Genomic DNA, 24,068 nt, shown 5'->3' on the forward strand with positions numbered 1-24,068 from the left:
CTCATTACTGATTCTTGTGGACTAGAACGCGATAAAAGTCCAACAACTATCTATGAAGATAGTGTAGCTTGCATAACACAGATGAAAGAAGGGTATATCAAAAGTGACCGAACAAAACACATACCTCCTAGATTCTTCTCATACACTCAAAATTTCATTAAGGACAACCAGATTGAAAAGAGATATATTCAGTCAAGTAAAACCTCTGCTGACCTTTTCACCAAAGCACTTTCAACTGCTATTTTCTAAACACACATTCATAATATTGGCATGAGGCATGTTCAGAAGATGTAACAATTCAGGCGTTGCCTACTTGAAGGGGAGTCAACTCTATGCTGCACTCTTTTTCCCTTAGCTAAAGTTTTATCCCAATGGGTTTTCTTTAGCAAGGTTTTTAACGAGGCAGTACTAGTTATTCTCTAATAAAATTGTCATCCAAGGGGGAGTGTTATAAAAGTTAAATTGGATGTTAATTTTATTATTATTATAGATATTGTATAGTAGATTTTTTGAGTATAAATATGTGTGTTATGAGTTTATAAAACACACACTAAATATATTCTCTCATATTCTCTCTATATACTTATTAGTAGTCTACAGTCAAGAACTAGGCCACTAAAGGTAGTTATAAGCCTACTGAATTATAACAATAAGACATATATAAACTTTATTCATAATACATATACATAATTTATGAAATAACATGATAGTTATTAACTAAAAAGAAGTTTTGAATTTTGTTTAAACTAGTTTAATACTTTAGGGATTATAATGTAAACTTTATTCATAATTCAAGGGCTAAAGTTGAAATTTAATAATATATCTTCATCTTCATCATCGTTGTTCACTGTATCATCGGGCAAAAAAAGCTTCAAATATTTCATTTCATAGCTTCAAACATTCCATTCCATACGATCACCACAACTTCAAACATTCCACCCCCATACAACGTGGCAGTCTCTAATTTGTTCTCACCGACCACCACACTTCTCTCCTTCCCGTGATGCTCCCATCACGCTGGACCAATTTGAGCTCCATCACGCCACATAGTGCGCCACTATGTGGCGTGATGGTGGAGTTTTCGGGGCTATCGCGCTGCGTTATGAAAAGTCTTAAAGTCATGTAACATGAACCATTTAGCAGGGATTATTCTACAACTATAAGCCCAATGACAATTTCCTTTTAAATTTTGAACAACTTTAGCCCAATACTAGAGGTGTACGTTTGTCATTGACCTGACCCTGTGTTCCCTTTAGAAACCCACCCCACCTACCTCAAAAGAGTCGGATGCTGAAAAAACACCTCTACCATGTCCCCACACATGTGATAGAAGCAAAAGTACCTCTACCATATCCCCACACATGTGATAGAAGCAATCATCATCCTACTGGCAAAAAAGTTGTAAATTCTTGCCGCGAGTAGAATTAAACCTGTGTGTATCAACTCATTTCTTTAAGAAAACAGAAATTGGTTTTCTTTTAAAACCTGGAAAACAAGACCATCATATCAGCAAGTTTGTTACAACTTGCAACCCATTTTTTTGTCATTGACATCATCCATTAAACTTATTTTTCTTCCAGTTCTCTAGTATTAGAAAATACAAACCAACACAAACTAGCATCCAATGATTAAAACGACAAACACATGTTCAAATCTAGACAACAATGTTTAAAAACACAAAGGTTCCAACAAGATACTTCCAACTCAATAAAGATCAGCTTCTTTGTGAGTATGAATCACACAATCTGAGGTCGGGTAAGCCACGCAAGTCAACAAGTACCCCTCCTTCATTTGGTTATCATCAAGAAACGATCCATCAGACTGGTCAACCGATCCTGCAACCATCTTCCCAGCACAAGTAGAACACGCACCCGCTCTGCACGAATATGGAAGCTCGATCCCTGCATTTTCGGCTGCATCAAGAATGTAGGTATCATCAGGTGCATCAAATTCATTCTCTTCACCATTTGGTCCAACAAGCTTAACTTTGTATGTAGCCATGCATGTTGTCCTGAACGATGAGCTGGTTTTTAAACCGAAGGTTTTTGTGACGCTTTTTATTGATGGAAGAGAAGATGGTCGTTTAAGAATGGCAACGGGAGTTGTGCGGGTTCCAGGTGCACTTCTGACCATGCATTGCGTAGGAGCTACAATGGACGCCATGGTTACCTGAAACATAAAGTTTACATTTTTGCCTTAATAATAAGATAGCTTCTACGGAAATATATACATTGATTTGAATATCAACCTAGTATAAGCAAGTCAGTTTTTTTTTTTTTTTTTTTTTTGAAAAGCAAGCAATTGTATTAATCAAAAAACACTAGCCAGAAGCTGGCAAAAACAACGAGACCAAGTGACCACATACATCAACTTTAACACGATGCAAAATTTAAAATCCTTAAAACACGAACACACAAAACCCGTGACACGGCAACCCGAAAATAAAACTACACGAACCAACTAAGATTCCACTAAATGTATCAATATTTTAGGACTCTGAATCAGATGATTAATAAGCAAGTCAGTTCTATTGCAAGTTGTTGTGCAGAATAAAAGCAAATTGTATTTAAAAATTATAAAAAGTTACCAACTTTAGTCTTATTTCTATTTGGGGAAACACCTTTTATCTAAATTCACAGAAAAAAAAAAATGAAATAATTGGCGTTTATAAAGTCTTCATTTTGGGTAATCTTGAAAGTTTATTGGTATTCAAGTCTCATGTTAACAACATGTAAGAAAAAGGTCAACATAGTCAAAGTCTTACTTAGATTAACACACAAAGAAAAGGATAGAAATGACCGGGTTTCATAAAGTCTGCATTTTGAGGTGTTGGGTTCAAATCTTGGGGTGGGAAACGATCACGGATAATTCAGTTCTGGTTAGACCGCATACATCAGAGTAAAACCCGCCCTCCCGGGCATGAAAAGCCTCATACATATTCAAAGTTAACTGGTGTTCAGGTCTCATGTTAACAACACACAAGAAACTGGTCAACATGGTCAATGTTATTACCACATTAGTTGTCACATAATCATAACTTGTAACAAAGTATCTAAGAGTTTGAATCTTTTTAGTGGTTGAAAACAAAGTATGTTAGTATGTTACACACAATTAGAAACAAAGTGAAGCTGATCACCATTTCATGCAATTTACTTTTTAGATAATAATTCTTATGAGCATGCACAATAAAATACATAAATATCCAATTCAGTTTATCCACAGTCTATCTACACGGTAACAGATGACTAGACGATCTCTGCTACAGAGTTATGCTTAGAAATGGGAATATTGTGACTAAAGAGGATGCACAATGCATAAAACAATATATACAGATATCTCTATTCATTCTTAAATTGAACACTTATTCTATAAGTAGACAGTTCACGAACACACAAGATTTACATATTTTCATAAAAACCGTTAATAAGGTAGGCTCATACAGAAATAGATACATTGATTTTATGTTTAGCCTAGTATAAGAAAGCCAGTTCTATAGCATGTTGTTGTGCAAAATAAAAGTAAATTGCATTAAAAAAAGTGACCAACTTTAGTCTGATTTCTATTTGGGCAAGCACCTTTGATCTATATTCTCATAAAAAAAGGAAATAATTGGCTTTTTTAGAACAACAAACACACACACCCTGTTACAAATAGCGTGACTTGAACTCACAACATCAAGGTTGATAACTGTTTTTTATAAAATCTTCATTTTGGGTAATCTTGAAAGTTTAGCAACACATATAAAAAGGTCAACATGGTCAAAGTCTTATTGATATTCAAACACAAAGAAAAGGAAAGAAATGACTGCCTTTCATAAAGTCTTCATTTAAAGTAATCTTAAAACTTAATTGGTGTTCAAGTCTCATGTTAGTAACACATAAGAAACTGGTCAACATGGTCAATGTTATTACCACATTAGTTGTCACATCATCATAATTTCAAAAAGAGTATTTACAAGTTTGAATCTTTTTGATGGTTAAAAACAAAGTATGTTATTATGTATAACAAAATGGAAACAAACTGAGGTTGGTCACCGTTTCATGCAATTGAGCATGCACAATAAGATACAAATATAATTATATAAATATATTCAATTCAATTTATTTACAGGGTCACGATCTCTGCTACAGAATTATGTTAAGAAATGTGAATATTGTGACTAAAGAGGATGCACGTTGCATGAAACAATATACACAGACATCTCTATTCGTTCTAAAATTGAACACTTAACATTCTATAAAGTAGACAGTTCACAAACTTTTAAGGACTAGAAAAAATAGAAGATATAAAAAATGGCCATACTACTATATCAGACAATACATCAAAAAGGGCAAATTAATGTTATCAGGTTGCACGTTTCCTTTATGAATTGGCATATCAACATATAGAGAATTAGATGTTACACAGAACATAAGTTGCACCTGCTCTAAATAAGTGTGTTTTGGCTTATCTCAGAAAAAAAAAAAAAAAAAAAAAAAAACACACTTTTCTTAAGCTGATCGAATGATGCTTATTTTGGGCAGACTTTTTAAGCCATAAGCACTTTAATTATGCAATTTCAAACACGTCAAAGAAAAAATACGCAGCGTACGAATACACGAAAACTTTAATATGGGTCTAATCCATTGGTAGTAAATAAAGCCATCTCAAAGGTCTTAACATTTCAGAAACACGAGTCTATCGGATACATATGTGTATCATTCATGCATCAAGCAAAATGATGATTAAAATCTAGTGGGTACAAAATTAGATGTGTAGCTTTCATTTCTAGTACATAATAATTAAAATCGTTATATTGCACTATTTTTTCTATAAAAAAGGCATCAAGACTACGAAATACATTCAAACTGGTAGACCTTCAACACTGAATATACAAAGACAAAATCGTAGTACAATGTTCGTAGTGGTTTTATAAAGAAGAATTTGGCTATTCTAGGGCTTATTAAAATGTGAAATATTGGATAACCTTATTCTATGGCTTAAAAATTACAGCATTATAAGTATAAGCTCATGACTTATTCTAGGGCAATTAACCATTAAAATGAGCTTATAGGTTTCAAAAATTTCAATATACCACACCTATATACTTACAGTAGGGTTGTCCAACACACACACACACACACAAAGGTCAAACTAAGAGATGAATCAGTCAAAATTGACACAGGATACCTAATAATTCAATTAGGGTTTGTAATTTCTTATTTTATCGAGTAATAATTAAAATAACATAAATATAAATATTTTTCATTATAAAAAGCATGATTTTTGATTTAAAAATTTGTGATGGATTAATATGGATCTGTCTAGAAAAAAACAAACAAATTCAACAAGTATTGAGTGAATTAGAATGTGTAATTTAAACATGCAAACAATCAATTACATAGATAAGGTGATGATCGATGTAAACAACATGCGATGATGATTAAAAAGAGGGAAAAAAAATTAGAAAATCTTACAGGGACGAATGACGATAGCAGAGAAGCGGAGTAATCGATGGAAACGACAGCAGGGGTTTAAGTAAAAAGAACAAGGGTTGGTTAATTTATAGCGAGCAGAGGAATCTTGTAGAATGTGTTTAAGATTACTAGTTACTAGTAAACAAATAAATTGATTAATCCTTAAATAGTTCATGACGTGAATTATTTAAAAAAAATTAAAATTGATTTAACTTTTTTTTCAAATATGTTTGATAATTATTTTTAATTTAAGTATAAATATAAATGATGTAAAATAAATATATTAAACTTTTAAATAAATTAATTAAAAAATAATATACATTAGGTGGTATAAATAAATTAATTTCATTCATCACACAATTTCTCTTATTACAAAGTGTCACATCGACACTTTTTTCTATAAGCAATTGAGAACGAAATCATTGTCACTCATAACATACTTCCTTAACAAATTGAGAATCACTGTATTAATTTTTATTTTTCGAAAAACAAAACCTATATAACAAACATTATAACAAACATTTTCTCCAAAAAAAAGAATAAAACATAATACAAACAAAGACAATTGAGCTCTAGGATTGTAAACTAAACCTACTGAAACCAAAACGATTAAAAGCTAACTAAACCTGAGCCTCATCTCACAACAAAGAAAATCAGACAACAAAGAACATACAATGGAATCCAATAGGAACAAACGATAAACAAACAAGACGAAAGCAAACTCAAGAACCAAAACTAACCTATTACATGTTTTCCTTACCGAACATTACGAGATGGTTTAGAAATATAACCACCAACATGGTTGTTGCCAACTAGCTTGGCCGCACTTGAATTTAAAGAATAAGTCAGAACATTCGACGACCCGTCTCCGACAAGAATACCCAAAGAAGGGGGAATTAACTTACGTCTCGCTAACCCTTCGAAGAAACCAATATTATCTCCCCAAGGAGCTGACCTCGACACCAACAAAGACCCGTTACTCGGCCCAACCTCCGGAGCTTCTTGAAACAAATTTTGGATTGCATCTCTATAGTCGTTATCATCACTGTTGTTCCTCAAACGAAATGAATCAACCGTACCCGCCTTCTTCTTCAACTAATCCTTAGTATTTGTTCCACCTTTAGGACACGATGTCTTCAAACTAATGAGCAAACCATTCTTGGAAAAATCCATTACACGCCACATTCACACAAATACAAAATTTCCTTCCCGCACCATTACCCGGAACTAAATTAGCCACATTATCTAAAATGCCCGAGTCAACTGAAACCTCATGCCCCGGTCTACATGCATCAATCGAACTACTAACAAACACATTCGGCTCAAACACTTCGGCAATACGCCTTTTTTACACTTAGGACCAAAACCTTCGACGCTAAGGGCGTCTCCGATCTCGTTGTAGTGAGCCGAATATTCCATTGAAGTCGGTTGAACTGTACCTGCAATGATCAAGCATAGATTAAATCATAGGGGTTCAGTCTACACTTATTAAGAAAAGTAGAGGGTTTAAGGGTCTTTCGAGTTTAACTCTCCAGTCCGGTGCACCGTGAATAACCCCATTGTAAGATAAAGATCTCAATAGAGGTGGTTAAACGTCGACCCACCATCGTCGGAGTAGCCGGTATCGATGACCCAAGGGAAGGTATTTCGATTTATGTTTATGGAACGTTACCTGTAACAATTAACGCAACTCTAAGCTGTTTGGAATTCCGGTAGCGCGGGTTGAATACTTGAAGATGATGATAAAGATGAATATGATGGAGAATATATGTGTGTTGTCTTATATACCCACAAAATCGCCCCTCAATTGCAAAGGTAAGAGACCTTATTTATAGCTAAGCCTCTTTGTCTTTTAGTGACATTATCCTTTCTAAACTGTACTACCATGTCCATAAAGCTATAAAAGCAAAGATGGTCCCCGGTACAATCTGTCAGCTGTCGTAACCACTTATATTTCCCCTACCTGGTGTGGGGATCGTGCAACCATCTATAATGTCTTTTTGTCATGTTGTGTACAGTATCTATTTTCCGTTCGTTTATAATGCGCTAGTAGTGTTGCGCCTACGGTACGTTTAACTGGAGGCAACATACGTGCGTAGAATATGTAACGCGTACGCATATGGTGGTTGTTTACGCCGTCTTCTTTCTTGGTCATGTTTATCGTGCCAATTCCAGTTTTGAACTACCGCATACTTGTTTCATAGTTTTCAACGCTTTAAAAGTGAGGCATATTAGTTGTTTACGGATATCTTACTATAAGTTCTTTCTAATAAAGCAAAATATTTTGACAAGTCATTGAGCACCTCAAGATAGACATGTGCAAGGTAAGTGTGACGCGCTCTATGAATCGTGGAAATATGCGTATCATTAAGTCCCTCCAGTTCGGTATTTGTAACGACCCTGGATTTTCCAACGTTTATTTATTAATAATTGTTATTATTAATACGTGTGATTAAACGAATGTATGTTATTACATTTACATGTTGCCATGACTAAACGTACTTGACTTTAATTGCCCGAAACGTCTTTGTGACGCCCGAGACTTACACGAATAATATTTTCAAGTATTATTTACATTCATGATTAAGTTTATTAATCATTTTAATTAACTAAGGTTGTTGGTTAATTACTTGAGCTTTTGTTGGACTTAAATTGTTAATACTTGAACTTGGGCATGATTAGTGTAATGGACTCATGAATGTGGGCTTATAAGCCCACCCTACATCTTACAAGGATTGGTTAGCCCATTTACTTATGTAAGTATTATTTAAAGATGAACTAGTTAGTTAATACTTGTAGGAATCTTGTTACAACTTCTCCCCATGCATGCACCTCTAAGTATCCAACTTTTTCAAGCTTTTCATGCAAGTGACCAACAAACAAATCCCTTCCCCTTTCCTTTGCTGCAGGCCGTGGCCTTTGGTGGCCATTAGAGGAGTTTTAATTTTTTTTTTACCACTACATTTACTTGCTTTACTCTTCACATTTCAAACACACACTTACCTCTCATATTCTCTCAACTTTTTTTTCTTATTTTGCTCTCATACTTGTAAGTAATAAGAACACGTTTCCTCTCTTTTCTTCATCTTAAAACCGAATTACATATACACATTCATCATCATTTGTTAGTTGATACTTGTTCATGTTTGTTAATTAATTACTTGTTGTTGTTTACTTACTATTTTCTAAGAAGCAAACTTGTTAGTTTGATTCTTCATCTAACTTGTTCTTACAAGAACATAAAGTTTCTAGCTTATGTTCTTCATTTATTGTTTCAAAAGATTTAGAGTTCATGTGTTGCAAATCATACTTGTAAGTCATGTTAGTAAACTTTAAAGTTTACTTTCTAAAGATCAAACTTTGATTTAAATCTTTAAAGTATGAACAACCATGAACCTTGTACTTGTTTACTTAGTTATTTCTTTGTATTATGTACTTTAATTTCATGTTTGTTGGTTGTTATTGGTCAAATGTTACTAGTTAACTTTGATCTCATTAATCTTGAACTAAAGTTAACTTTAAAAGTTCAAGAACATGTAAGTAAACTTTCTATTATTATAACTTGGTACACTTATGTTAGATCTAGACTTTTGAGTCTTGGATCTGCTAGATCAAACTAAGAACTATGTTCTACAACTTAAGATCTTGATTTCATGAGTTTACTTTCAAGTTTGTAACTTATTATTAGTTTTAAAGTTCATGTATGTGTTAGATCTAAGACTTTGATGTAACTTTGGTTCATCAAACTTCATACAACTCTTAAGTGAGTTGTGCTTCATATCTTAGACTTGCACTTGGGTTATGATGGTCAAACCTTGGTGAAAATGATGTAAACACATCAACGAGTTGTACACTTGAAGCTACATGCATCAAGGATGAGAACCGTGATAAGCATCGAACACCAAGAACCACCGGAACCTACTGACCTGTCTGTTTTCTGTATTCTGGTTCTGATCAGTAAGACCTGGGCTGTTGTGATTATGATTTTCAAATATCTCTTTTCGAATAGATAACTTTTCATATAGGACTCGTCTTAATCTGAGTTACGGTTTAGGATTTATGGCCATCCGATCGTCACTATGTCCTTTTAACGTTGTGCAGAAATTTCTGACCTACTCGCACTTAGACCGTTGCCACGGTCAAACGAAGACGAGTTTGCTTCTGTAAATTTTACCACACTTAAAGAACTCATATACGGAGCCATGGCCACTGGTCTCACCTTATTTCAGTAAGGTTAGAGGCCGTGGTGACTGACCAAAGTCATCCTTTGTTTTAAACTACTTTCATAAACGAAACTTACTTTACGCCTTTTATTTGATGATGAATGATGATGACCCTTAAGACCTTATTTACATACTTTTAAACCTATTCGGACGATTTACTGACTTAGTAATATTTGACTTAGGTTGAGGACCCGTTTGGACAACCTTCATTACTTGCTTACTTTCCGAGTCATACTTTACCGCTACATTATCATTGTGAGTTATAGCATTCCCTTTTTACTTTAACTTATTTTGGGAACTGAGAATACATGCGGATTTTATGTTTTGCATACTAGGCACGAGTACTTAAACTTATATATGTGTGGGTTATATAACGGCAGAAACATTCCCTTTAGCTCGGTAACGTTTAGTAATTGGTTTTTAAACCGGTGAACGCGAATCTTAGATATGGATCCATAGGGTTTGACATCCCCACTCGGGCTAGTAGCGCTAGCATTTAATGAGTGTTTAATACTTCGTAAACATACGCACTTGCCAAGTGTACTTTCAGGGGGTATAAACGTTAAGTTAGTTACCAAGTGCCCACGGTTAACATATACTTTATCATACTGTTTTGAAACGCTCTTTGTAGCACTGAAATCTCGTGGCCTACCTTACATACTGTTATACTTAAACTATAGCTCACCAACCTTTGTGTTGACGTTTTTAAGCATGTTTTTCCCAGGTGCTTAAGGTTATTTGCTTTCGCTGTCGTGCTAGGCTTGCCGTAGACACCCGCTGCTATAGTGTTATCACCGCATGAACTGTTTATCTTGCATTCAAACTTTAATACATTTGAAACTATGTTTTGTAACTACCTAAGGGTCACATATATTTATTCATGCTTGCTATTCGTAGAAGCATACTGTTGGTGTAAAACAATTGATGTCGGTTATGACGTCATCTTTTTATCGTGAATGCAACTTCTTTTATTACAGCATGTAGTACTTAACCTTGTAATGATCCTGTTGTTGATGATTCGTACACGATGGTTTTGTACGGGGCATCACATTTGGTATCAGAGCATTGGTACCGTGTTGTCAAATGACGTGTTGCGTACATAAAGTACCGTGTTGTCAAATGACGTGTTGCGTACAATCATGAGGTCTTATTAACATAAATATAAATGTTAGTGAAGTTAATAAGAGTTAGATTACAGAAAATATAATTCAGGCGGTATAACCGACCATATATAACTTAAATAACATAAATATAAATGTTAGTGAAGTTAATGAAAGTTAGATTACAGAAATATAATTCAGGCGGTATAACCGGCCATATATAACTTAAATAACATAAATATAAATGTTAGTGAAGTTAATAAAAGTTAGATTACAGAAATATAATTCAGGCGGTATAACCGACCATATATAACTTAAATAACATAAATATAAATGTTAGTGAAGTTAATAAAAGTTAGATAATTTCTTACCTTGATTAGTGACGTGTGCTTGCTTAGATAAACCTTGATTATACGGAGCACTTCGTGCTGATAACGTGTTATATTTCAGTAGGCTTATAACTACCTTTAGTGGCCTGGTTCAATATATTCAAATTGAAAGAACCAATAAAAGAGAGATGTGTTGTAGAAGATATAGGAGAGAAAGAGGTTGAAGAGAGGTGTGATGTATTTAATGTATATGTGTGTTTTTGTAACTTACATTATGCACATATATATAGTACAAATTTTACTATCCATATTTGACTAATTACCATCCATATTTAACTACTAAATTTACAACAATATTAAATAATAATAATAATAATAATAATAATAATAATAATAATAATAATAATAATAATAATAATAATAATAATAATAATAATAATAATAATAATAATAATAATAAATAACACTCTGTAAGACCACCATTATTCTAAAATGTTTTGCAAAATTATCGGGTCTTAAAGTAAACTTCCAAAAGAGTAGCCTCTATGGTGTCGGGGTTGATAACTTCGAACTCTGCAACTTGGCAAAAAGATTTCATTGTACCCCTGGTTCATTCCCATTGAAATACTTAGGCCTTCCCCTTGGTGTAAAAATGACCAAAGCTAGCTTTTGGCAACCGGTCATTGATAAGTTCAAAAAAAGACTATCGGAATGGAAATCTAAATCGGTCTCCTTTGGTGGTCGGTTAACACTTGTGAAGTCGGTTCTTAGTAGCTTGCCTCTCTACTTTTTCTCTCTCTTCCGAGCTCCCGCAAGTGTTCTAAAGCGACTTGAATCCTTGAGGTACAATTTCTTTTGGGGCGGGTCGGGGGAGGGAAAAAAAATCTCTTGGGTCAAATGGGATAAGGTGATTTTACCTTATGATTTGGGCGGGTTAAACATCGGGTTGTTAAATGTAAAAAACCTATCTTTATTAGCCAAGTGGTGGTGGCGGTTCAAATCGAACCAAAACTCTCTTTGGGTTAAGATTATTTCAAGTATTTATGGGGCGGACGGGGGGTTAGATGCGGCTAACTTTTACAGGTCATGTTTCGGAGGTTCAATCTGGAGCAATATCATCAAAGCAGGTATATCAATCGATGCAAAGGGAGTTGGATTCTCATCTTCATTCATCAAAGTAATCGGAAACGGGCAGTCTGTTAAACTTTGGCACGACTCATGGCTTGGTGAATTCAAGTTAAAAGATAAATTCCCTAGATTATTTGCTTTGGAAGTGATCAAAGATGTGTCGGTTGCTGTTCGATTGGTAAAGGAAAATGGCCTCCTGACACCATGTTGGAATTGGTCTGGTAATATCCGGGGTCGATCTCAGAACGAGTTACAGGCTATATGCTCGATGTTTACAACAATCGTTCTCAACAGTGATGTAAGTGACTCATGGAAGTATATTCTGGAACCGGATGGGATATTCAAAACAAAAGGTTTATCAAATCTTATCGATGTTTCGTCATCTTCAGTGATTTCAGCACCTCACTTGAAAACTCTCACAAATAAGGCGATTCCTCTCAAAGTGGAAATTTTTATATGGAGAGCAAAACAATTAAGGTTACCAGTAAGGGTTGAGCTAGATAAACGAGGTATAGATCTAGACTCCGTGCTTTGTCCTGTTTGTAACAATTATGTTGAATCCGTAGACCATATCTTATCTCAATGTACAAAAGTTATTGACTTATGGAATCAAGTTCTTAAATGGTGGAACCTTCCCGGAATTAATAACCTATCTATGGACCAAGTCGTGGACGATTGCGCGTTATTTTCGTTACCAATGACTTCTCTTGGAAAAACTATTTGGCAAGGTCTCAAGTGGGTCGTTTGTTACTTTTCGTGGAAGGCTAGAAACGATTTGGTTTTCAACAAAATCTCGTGGTGCATTCCGAACACCCTCAACAACATTCAAACAACATCTTTCTTTTGGATCTCAAAACGTCTCAAAAATTCATCCCTTGATTGGCATCAATGGCTCATCAACCCGTGCTCTTTTGTCTCAACTTCTACAAGATCGGGAATTGGTTAATAGGTTTTTTTCGTTGCATTTTATTTAATGTATATAGTCTTCTCGGTGGTTTGTTTTATTTTCACGGCTAGGTTAGATTCCTCGTTCTATCCTTTGTATCCGTTGAAACTCTCTCGTTGTTTTTCTTGTGGTTATATATTGCTTGCTTTTCAAAAAAAAAAAATAATAATAAATAATACTCGGTGACACTCCGTAATTAGATCCTTCGAGTGGATTTCTCATCGTTTAAAAAAGAAATGTAAATTAGATTGGCTCTAATGGATCAATGATCCGAGTGTATATCTTAGAATAGTATATATAGTCATCATTGTAAAGTCGTGTAAGTTTGCCTTCTTGCAAACTTAGCTTGTTAGTGAGGGCTTCCCTCAAACTCTTGTATATCTTGTGATTGATCAATGTTATTTTGCTTGCCTTTAAAAAAAAAAAAATAATAATACTCGGTAACAATAATAATAAATAAATAATAACAATAACAATTATTATTATTATTATTATTATTATTATTATTATTATTATTATATTATTATTATTATTATTATTATTATTATTATTATTGTTATTATTATTATTAGAAATTTGCTAACGACAGTCATTAACTTGCATAAAAGTATTATAAATTTAATAATCGTGTTATAGTCAACATATAACCGTCATGTACAACCATTTTATTTATGAACGTTAACCACAGCCTTAAAAGTTATTCTTAGCAATATCCTTATTATTACATTTATATTTAATTTAATATAATTATAAAATAATGATTAATTTAACAAAAATATTATAATAAAGAACTTATATTATATACTATATTATATATACTTCGTCATGACATGAATTATATACTATATTATATACTACATCATGAATTATACTAATCATGTACATTAACTTTTGCGTGAAATAGCCAAAACTCAAGCAAAAACTACTACACCTTCACTAAAGAACTTCATATCTAAAATAAGATGATACGGATATAAATAAATTAAATGTTGATATACTTGGGAAAAAGATCCCAATTTTCCTTATAAATGTAGCTTTTAGTGTTAGTGTACTAGATGAATTTCTTATATGTATGTATATGGCAAGTACTATGTTGTCGCGAAGGCCGAGTCGGATATGACAAGCATGGAAAAGCATTGGCACCAGTGGTTCTTGGTGTTGGTGGACACTATACGAGGGCAAAAGTCTTGAATCATCCGTGCAATTATTCTCCCTGAAAAACGTCGTGGTGATTAGTCATAACGTTCATCGAATAGCCTATCTATCATATAATCATACCCTAAAAAAAATATGAATATTAATGATATATTTCATTAATAAGAATGATTGCAATTATAAATTACTAGCTTTGTTAAAAAGTTGGAGTTTTTATATAAGATACTAGAAAGATGTCATTTTTGTACATTTAAAGTATTGTACTTGGTAAGCCCAATGTAGTACAAAAGATGGATATTTTTCTCAACAGCGGCGGAACTTGAACTCGGATACAGGTGGGGCGAGTGTAAATTTTTTTTAATTCTTTCATAGTCAGCAGAGACGAATACTAAAAAAAAAAACCTTATTTTTTAGTAAATTTTTTTAGTGTAAAAATTTTTGTTCCGTAAAATTCAGGGTGGGCGGACACCACCTTTGGGATAAGTACCGCCAATAGTTAGAGATTCCATCAATATATTCTCAAAAAAAATTGTGTTTTTGCTTATAGTTTATCATATATGAATGATTCCAAAAAGATATGCTACTCATTGTGACTTCAAGGTCACTACTTTATACCATTTATACCATAATATTGCTATAAAAGTACATACAATAAAAACTATATGTAAAGACAAATATGTGCCATCACGATTACTATGGTCTGTTCGCAAAGCGTTTAGTAGCCTTAACATTAGTCAGCTCATAAAACGAGTCCGAAACTCATGTATACCAATAATAAATGAAGAAATTTAAGCTAAAGATTACCTATATTGATGACTCCCCTTTTTAAGGATTTTGAAGTTTCCATGTAAAGTTAGTTGAAGTATCTATCAATCTATGCAAATAGGATGGATGATCCAAGAAGCAATACCAAAAGCCGGTACATACACAATGTCTGCAAAAACACACATCAATTAGAAAAGAATTATGAAAACCCGAAAACATATAAGGGAAAAACTAGCATTCACTCACATTTTTCACCGAAGACGAATAATCAATGCTAGGAAGATACCCTTGAACACCAAGGTTGTAAACGGGCGTACCGTCAGGATAGTACAAGCCATAGTTTCTCTCAGACGTTGGACCGGGCTTCAAATTCTCATTAAAAAGGGCAAAAATGTAAATATCAATTCGTTGTGATGGGTGCGCCGGGGTCCCTTGACCCTGTTGCATCCTTTGCAACAAATTTCTATTGTAAATCCCCGCATTTTGAACACTGGCCCCCGGTTCATCCACGTCACCTTTTGAAGGCCACCCGGTTTCAGAAATCCTAACTTGAACATCACTATGACCCAATGCCTTTATACCCGAATAAACCGCATCAATTTGAGCATAAAGCATATTATCATACTTAAGATTTGTAACCGGATCCACACTCCCCACATTTGGCTCAAATAGCAAGTATTCAATAGCTACATTTTTTGGGTCACTTTTATATGCAAAATAAGGGTATGCATTAATCAAAAAAGGGGAATTTGTTTGCGCATGAAATCCAAGAATTGGTTGAATATATTGAATTAAATCATCTCGAAACGCACCAGATGAAGGTGGGAAAGATGTTTTCAAGATTTGAAGTGAATGAGCGGTTGTCACGTAAACTTGTGAGTTTAATCCTAAATTCACTAAAGCTTGATACATTGCTTTCATGGCAGGATATAAATAAAATGGTAATTGAGGATCTGAACCGCCTAAAATCTCGTTTCCTATGGTTATACAAGTGATTCTAGTTTGTGAAATATAAGGTTGTACCTTTTGTTGAATCCATATTTGTGCTTGTTGAGGATCTTGCATCTTTTGAAGGTATTCATTTCCTAAACCTATGATGAATTCGATATTCGTGTTGGCAAATGCAGTTAATACATTCGGGTCTGCATCGTATAGTTTAACTCTGCTGATGTTTAAAGATTCGAGAAGGGTAGATACACGCGATGGTGATGGGAGATTGTTGGCTATTTGTCCATAATTTATCCCAACTCCAAGGCTGAAAGTACCAGCAAATGAATCTGGATGACATCAAAATCAATAAAGTTTGATTACTTTCAAGAATCAAGATCCAAGATTCTGAAAACATGAACCTACAGTAAAAAGTTAGCTTTTTTGTGATCATTTTGACTCCAGATTCAAAACCCTTTTTAGAAGTTGTTGAATTTTCATATATTTGTTAATTGTTAATCTTTTAAAAAACTATAATAGATAATATATACTCCATAGTACTATAAGAAAAATAATCCTTTGATAGTTAAATTAGCCAGATTCAATCCCATATTGGAAAGATTACTGATTTCCCTGTAGTATAACCTTATGATGATGTAATTAATCAGTATGCAATCATATTAAAAAAAAAAAGTTTAGCATCAATGCTAAAAATTGAATTTACTAGTGGTACAAAAAGAAAAGCCAAAAAACAAGAGTTCTTGAATCTTGATACTACTATATTTTTACTAAAAATTTATAATGTGTGCCTAACTGATTTTGCAGTCTAGTTTCTTTAGCTTCAATGCAATAAAAATGCATCAAGTGAATAAATAAAATAAGAAATTTTGAATCTTGATATCCTGATACATCTACAATCCAATTTAAAAATTTATAGAATTGAAAAAAGGTTACATCTTTTTCGCATGATAATGCTTTAAATTCTATATTTGTATCATTAACTTACAAGAATATTTGAAATTTAGAAAACTGTTGAAGAGAAATGCAATAAAAAAAAAAGTTAATTACCTGAAAAAATGATGAGCATAAGTGTACAGAGGATGGCAGCCATTAAAAATGAAACTCGTAGCTTCCACCGTTCCCCGGAGTCGGAAAAAGACTCTCCGGCGACCGGTATAGATTGAATGTTGCTTTAGGCGATTGAAATTCAATGAGGATGCCTTTATATACACTGCACAATGTGTGTGTATTATTACATTTATATTACTATTAATCCATATTATATATTATATTTATATTGTATTATATTTATATTATTAATTATTAATCCTTTAACGAATTACTTTAGCGAGGTGATTAGATTAATATTAATTTGAATACCTTTAATAAAACCTCCTTGATGGTCTTAATAGAAAAGATAAATCAGAAATATATTGTATATTTGTGTACTAGTTAAATATTTAGAAATATATTCCCAAATTTGGGAATATTTCATGCGAAATTATAAACTTGAAAATATGATATGAAATTGCAATGTTGTTATCGTGCGAGATATTTTTCTTACAGCTTGATTTATATTTTCTTTGTAGTTTCGTGCATTTCTTTTATTCTTCATTGTTTTTGTAGTCCACAGATTTTTATGACCACAATCTTGATTTCAGTACTGGTTTTTAATATCCTAACTTGAATATATATGTGGTTTTTAATATCCTAACTAAATAAAATTGCACGTTTTTTTAATTTTGTACTTAATATAAATAATATTAGTTAATTTTGAACTTAATATAAATACCTCTATTATTTATATATATATATATATATATATATATATATATATATATATATATATATATATATATATATATATATATATATATATATATATATGGGCAGGTTCAAACGAGAACCACTAAAAAGGTGAGAACTGCGAAAACTATTTAATTTAATAGTTTTTATGCGTTTAAATGCAACAAATTACATGCAAATATTACTTAATACACATATCATTAACAAACATATGTTCATTAGCTCAAATTACATGTTAAATTGTTAATTATATGAAAATGTTCACATGTTCGGAAACAAATATGCACATGTGAACGAGAAATAATATATTTAATTATATAGGTAAAATATAAGTGTTTTTCAACTATTTAATGATCATTCATACTCTTGATCAAGGTTTATGTGTGATTCAATCTATTTACATGTGAAAATCTTTATAAATCAAAAGTTCTCGCAGTTCTCGTTTTTTTATGATTCTCGTTTGAACTTTTGGCTATATATATATATATATATATATATATATATATATATATATATATATATATATATATATATATATACTAGGTTTTAGAGCCCGTGCGTTGCACGGGTGTGTAAAAAACCGTACAAAAATCGTAACAGATTATATGATTTAAGTATATAAATAACGAAAGTAAATAAAACGTTAGAGCCCGTGTATTGAACAGGTGGGTAAAAGTATTGTGCAAAATTAATTAATTTTTTCAAACAATTATCCTTGAGTTTAAGAGCCCGTGACCGTGGTATTTATAAATTTTAAAAGTTCTTCCGAGTTTAAGAGCCCGTGGTATTGACAAATTTAAAAAGTGGTTTTGGGTGGTGTTAGTAACTTAACGTCTACAATTTTTTTTATTTCTCTCCATTAATATCTTTTTAATCATATATATAAATTATATACTACGTATTATTTAGAGAAAATATAAGTCCGTAGAAAATTTGTCATGAAACGTGTCACATGAAAACACGTTAGTAAAGTCTAAGTTACATTTGTTTTTTGTTATCATTATACAATAATTCTTGTATAAAACATATATATGTCACAAGTCATCTTCATCTTCCCGTGCGTTACACGAGTGTGTAAAAAGTCGTGCAAAAACCGTAGCAAATTATATTATTCAAATATGTAAATAGCAAAAACAAATAAAAATTTGGAGTCCATGATTTGCACGGGTGGGTAAAATTGATTTTTTCAAACAATTATTCTTGAGTTTATGAGCCCGTGACCATGGTATTGAAAATTTTTAAAGGTTCTTTTTGGTTTAAGAGCTCGTGATATTGACAAATTTAAAAAGTGATTTTGGACGGTGTTAGTAACTTAGCGTCTACAATTTTTTTCCCTCCATTAATTTCTTTTTAATTAGATATAAATTATAAATTATATACTACATCATATTTAGAGAAAATATAAGTCCATTGAAAATTTGTCATAGAACGTGTCAAATAAAAATACGTTAGTAAGGTCTAAATTATATTTGTTGAATGTTATCATTATACAATAATTCTTGTATAAAACATATATATGTCACATGTCATTTTCATCTTCATCATCAAGATTATTATAATTAATAATACTCGGATTAATTAGTATTAGTAGTGTCTGTTAATAAAAAGGATCATTTTTTGATGTTGTAAATAAAATATATGCATGACGTGTCAAGATTATTAACATAAATAAATTTGTATCAGAATAATAATCGAAATAAACAAACTAACGATTCAATTTGTTCCTTATATGTATTATTTACTAATATATATATATATATATATATATATATATATATATATATATATATATATATATATATATATATATATATATATATATATATATATATATATATATATATATAAAAGAAAAAGTTATTCTTGATTATGGTTGAAAGTTATTTATGAATTGTTATATGTATAGGTTATATATATTATTACAATTACAATTATTTTTATTTTATAAATATAATAAATATAAATAAAAAACTAAAAACAAACCCGTTTTTCTGGATCTTGATATTTAGATACTTGCTCTTTTAATTTAAAACGAGATACAGAGCAATATATTATTCTTCTTTTGATTTGCAAAATTCAAAGAAAACCATTGAAAAGAATGACGGCTGAATTTGTTATCATTTGTTTTATTATGAAAAATAAACTTACCCATTACACAACATGTGGGTATATATTTAATTTACTTTCATTTAACAAGTAAAACTATAAATAAGCTCATTTATTATTTGTAGTCTAAAAGCCCAAAACATATTAAGCATTATTTAAAGCATTATTTGATTATAATCTGGTATTTAGTACTTCGTAAACACTATTTGAAGAATACACACAATAATATAAATAATCTGATATTAATTTAAGTGTAATAGACTAATAAGATATGTATGTAAGTTTGATTTTAATAGTTGTATATTTATTTTCTAAAGCAACCGTATACAGTAACATATATTGTAATTGTATGCAATATACCGAGTCCAACAATCTGAATAACATTTACAATATAAATATGATTTAGTTACAATATAAAAAAATTGAAGACGTTAAGTTACTAACATCATCCAAAAAATTTTAAAATTTATCAACACCACAGACTTTTAAACTCAAAAGAATTTTTAATAATTGTCAACACCACAGGCTCTTAGATTTAAAAAAAAAACTTTTAGAAAGTGTCAACACCACAGGCTCATAAACTCAAAAGAATAATTATTCAAAAAATTAATTAATTTGCACGATTATTTTACGCACTGTGCATCGCACGGGCTCTAAAATCTATGATCAAAAGCATTCTATGATCCAAAGCGGACTGTGATGCCCCGTACAAAATCATCGTGTACGAATCATCAACAACAGGATCATTACAAGGTTAAGTACTATATGCTGTAATAAAAGAAGTTGCATTCACGATAAAAAGATGACGTCATAACCGACGTCAATTGTTTTACACCAACAGTATGCTTCTACGAATAGCAAGCATGAATAAATGTATGTGACCCTTAGGTCGTTACAAAACATAGTTTCAAATGTATTAAAGGTTGAATGCAAGATAAACAGTTCATGCGGTGATAACACTAGAGCAGCGGGTGTCTACGGCAAGACTAGCACGACAGCGGAAGCAAATAACCTTAAGCACCTGAGAAAAACATGCTTAAAAACATCAACACAAAGGTTGGTGAGCTATAGTTTAAGTATAACAGTATGTAAGGTAGGCCACGAGTACTTAAACTTATATATGTGGGTTATACAACGGCAGAAACATTCCCTTTAGCTCGGTAACGCTTAGTCATTGGTTTTTGAACCGTGAACGCGAATCTTAGATATGGATCCATAGGGTTTGACATCCCCACTCGGGCTAGTAGCGCTAGCATTTAACGAGTGTTTAATACTTCGTAAACATACGCACTTGCCAAGTGTACTTTCAGGGGGTATAAACGTTAAGTTAGTTACCAAGTGCCCACGGTTAACATATACTTTATCATACTGTTTTGAAACGCTCTTTGTAGCACTGAAATCTCGTGGCCTACCTTACATACTGTTATACTTAAACTATAGCTCACCAACCTTTGTGTTGACGTTTTTAAGCATGTTTTTCTCAGGTGCTTAAGGTTATTTGCTTCCGCTGTCGTGCTAGTCTTTCCGTAGACACCCGCTGCTCTAGTGTTATCACCGCATGAACTGTTTATCTTGCATTCAAACTTTAATACATTTGAAACTATGTTTTGTAACGATCTAAAGGTCACATACATTTATTCATGCTTGCTATTCGTAGAAGCATACTGTTGGTGTAAAACAATTGACGTCGGTTATGACATCATCTTTTTTTTATCGTGAATGCAACTTCTTTTATTACAGCATATAGTACTTAACCTTGTAATGATCCTGTTGTTGATGATTCGTACACGATGGTTTTGTACGGGGCATCACACGGACACCTTTTGAGTGAGGCTAAACTCAGCATCACGGGCTCTTAAACTCAAAAGAATTTTAAAAATTTGTCAACACCACAGACTCTTAATTAATTCTTATATTTAATCTATTTTTAGTATCGCTATTTACATACCAATATAAACTTCAAATTACATTTTTTTGCACGATTTTTTACACACCCGTGCAACGCACGGGCTCAAAAACCCAGTATATATATATATATATATATATATATATATATATATATATATATATATATATATATATATATATATATATATATATATATATATATATATATATATATATAGGGCAGGATCAATGGAGAAGTAACCAATCGGGGGGAAGCAAAAAAAAAAATTTCGTTTTTTTTGAATTTTTTTTTTTCCGACATCAAGATCACACGAAAATATGAACATTTAGAAGAGACACTTCGCGATGAATGTTATTATTTAGGCGGGAAAACGATCGACAAAAATAACATTCAAGATAATATTGTTCGTGAAGAATATGAACGTTTTTTTTCATGTTTTATGAAGTAAAATTTAGCCCGATTTAGAGTTTAGGGTTTAGGGTTTAGGGTTTAGGGTTTGGTGTTTTGGGTTTATTCCATAAAACTAAAACACCAAACCCTAAACCCTAAACCCTAAACTCTAAACCGTTCGTGTTAAAAACTCAATCGAAATCCTAAATCTAAACCCTAAACCCTAAATTTCTAAACCCTAATATCTAAACCCTATAAACCCTAATATCTAAACCCTAATATCTAAACCCCAATAGCTAAAACCTCAAAATACGCTCGAAAAACACGATAATTGTTATATATTACTTCTTCGAGCGTTTTCCCGCCAAAATAAAAACATTTATCACAAAGTGTCTCTACTAAATGTTCATATTTTCATCTCATCTATAATGTTCGTGAACACAGTTTTTTCAAAAAATGAAAAAAAAAAAGTTTTTGCTTCCCCCCGCTTCCCCCCGAATGGTTACTTCCCTCTTGATCCTACCACTATATATATATATATATATATATATATATATATATATATATATATATATATATATATATATATATATATATATATATATATATATATATATATATATATATATATATATATATATATACTGTTATCAACACAATTGATATTGATATATTAGGGGATTAGAGAGTTCTAAATGGATATTTTATTATTTATTCTTTTTTTTACGTAAAAACAAAAAACTTTGTAACCAAAAGAAAAATTATTTTCTTAAAACGTACAAAATTAAACTACGTGAGCTAATCTAATACAAGCAACTACGTACAAGAAGCTCACGACAACAAACCTTAATTGATTATTACTCCGTAACTAGTTGTGGAACCATCGCTTCGCGCTGGGGGCTCCGTTTTGAATGCGAGTTAAAAAAAAAAATCTTGATCTATTTTGTAAAAAAGAATTTTTTTCGACATCTAACATTGAAAGGTTGTTCCTTTTGTGAAAATTTGCTTCTTTTAGCGTTAAAGTTAGTTGATCTATTTTGTAAAAAAAAAAAGTTTTTCGACATCTTTTGGTAGCATTGAAGGGTTGTTCCTTTTAAGAAAGTTGTTTCTTTTATCGTTGGAGACAAAAAAAAAATTAAGCACAATAGTGGCCTATGTGTGTTCTACTGTTTGAGGGCAGTGTACAAATCGGTAAAGCGTGGTGGGTGTTATTATTCAGTATTTTTGGTGTTAGTGAAGAGATAAATAATAATTTATAATATAAATATAAAGTGGGTGTTCGATTTGTATTTTAATGAAAGTTAGGGGGTTAGGTTTGTAAAAAGTGAAATTAAATAGTACTATTCGTAATAAATAAGACAAGTTTTGTGTATTAGTTATAAGGTAAATTACTAGAAAACGAAATACAAAAGGATGACGCAGATCTCAATAGGAGGCACGTGTTACTAATGTTCATGTGTTACTAATGTTTGGAGCCTACCGATCCTAACTCCCCCTTCATCAAAAGGTCGGTGCCTTTTACTCCATTTTAATAATCCACCCTGGATACTTTTTTTAATTTTATTTTTCTTTTGAAAAAAATCTTAAATTCGAACACAAATGCATCAAAAACTTGTTATGTACCACATGAATAACAATTTATGTAACAAAAAGTATGGTATCACAAGTTCACAACACAAATTAACATATACTCGTATTTAGACTATATTTACTGGTGGGGGCGTGATGAGATGTGATGAGGTATTTTTGTGAGATATTATACTCGTATGTAGACCATATTTACTGGTGAAGGCGTGATGAAATGTGATGAGGTATTTTTGTGGAATAT

At 32.0% G+C, this 24,068-nt stretch overlaps 2 protein-coding genes across 2 annotated transcripts; both read right to left on the reverse strand.

The window, feature by feature from the left end:
- Positions 1 to 1,504: 1,504 nt before the first annotated feature.
- LOC139866568 (ferredoxin, root R-B1-like) lies at positions 1,505 to 5,586 on the reverse strand. Its single transcript, XM_071854845.1, has 2 exons — positions 5,457 to 5,586; positions 1,505 to 2,169 (listed from the first exon to the last, which is right to left on the reverse strand). Exon 2 carries the CDS (start codon positions 2,161 to 2,163, stop codon positions 1,705 to 1,707), a length of 459 nt encoding a protein of 152 aa, XP_071710946.1. The 5' UTR covers positions 2,164 to 2,169; positions 5,457 to 5,586; the 3' UTR covers positions 1,505 to 1,704.
- Positions 5,587 to 15,211: 9,625 nt separating this feature from the next.
- LOC139890683 (glucan endo-1,3-beta-glucosidase 14-like) lies at positions 15,212 to 17,140 on the reverse strand. Its single transcript, XM_071873592.1, has 3 exons — positions 17,098 to 17,140; positions 15,349 to 16,379; positions 15,212 to 15,271 (listed from the first exon to the last, which is right to left on the reverse strand). Exons 1-3 carry the CDS (start codon positions 17,138 to 17,140, stop codon positions 15,212 to 15,214), a joined length of 1,134 nt encoding a protein of 377 aa, XP_071729693.1.
- Positions 17,141 to 24,068: the final 6,928 nt, after the last annotated feature.

The sequence above is a fragment of the Rutidosis leptorrhynchoides genome, chromosome 1, assembly GCF_046630445.1.
Source record: "Rutidosis leptorrhynchoides isolate AG116_Rl617_1_P2 chromosome 1, CSIRO_AGI_Rlap_v1, whole genome shotgun sequence".
Lineage (NCBI taxonomy): Eukaryota > Viridiplantae > Streptophyta > Magnoliopsida > Asterales > Asteraceae > Rutidosis > Rutidosis leptorrhynchoides.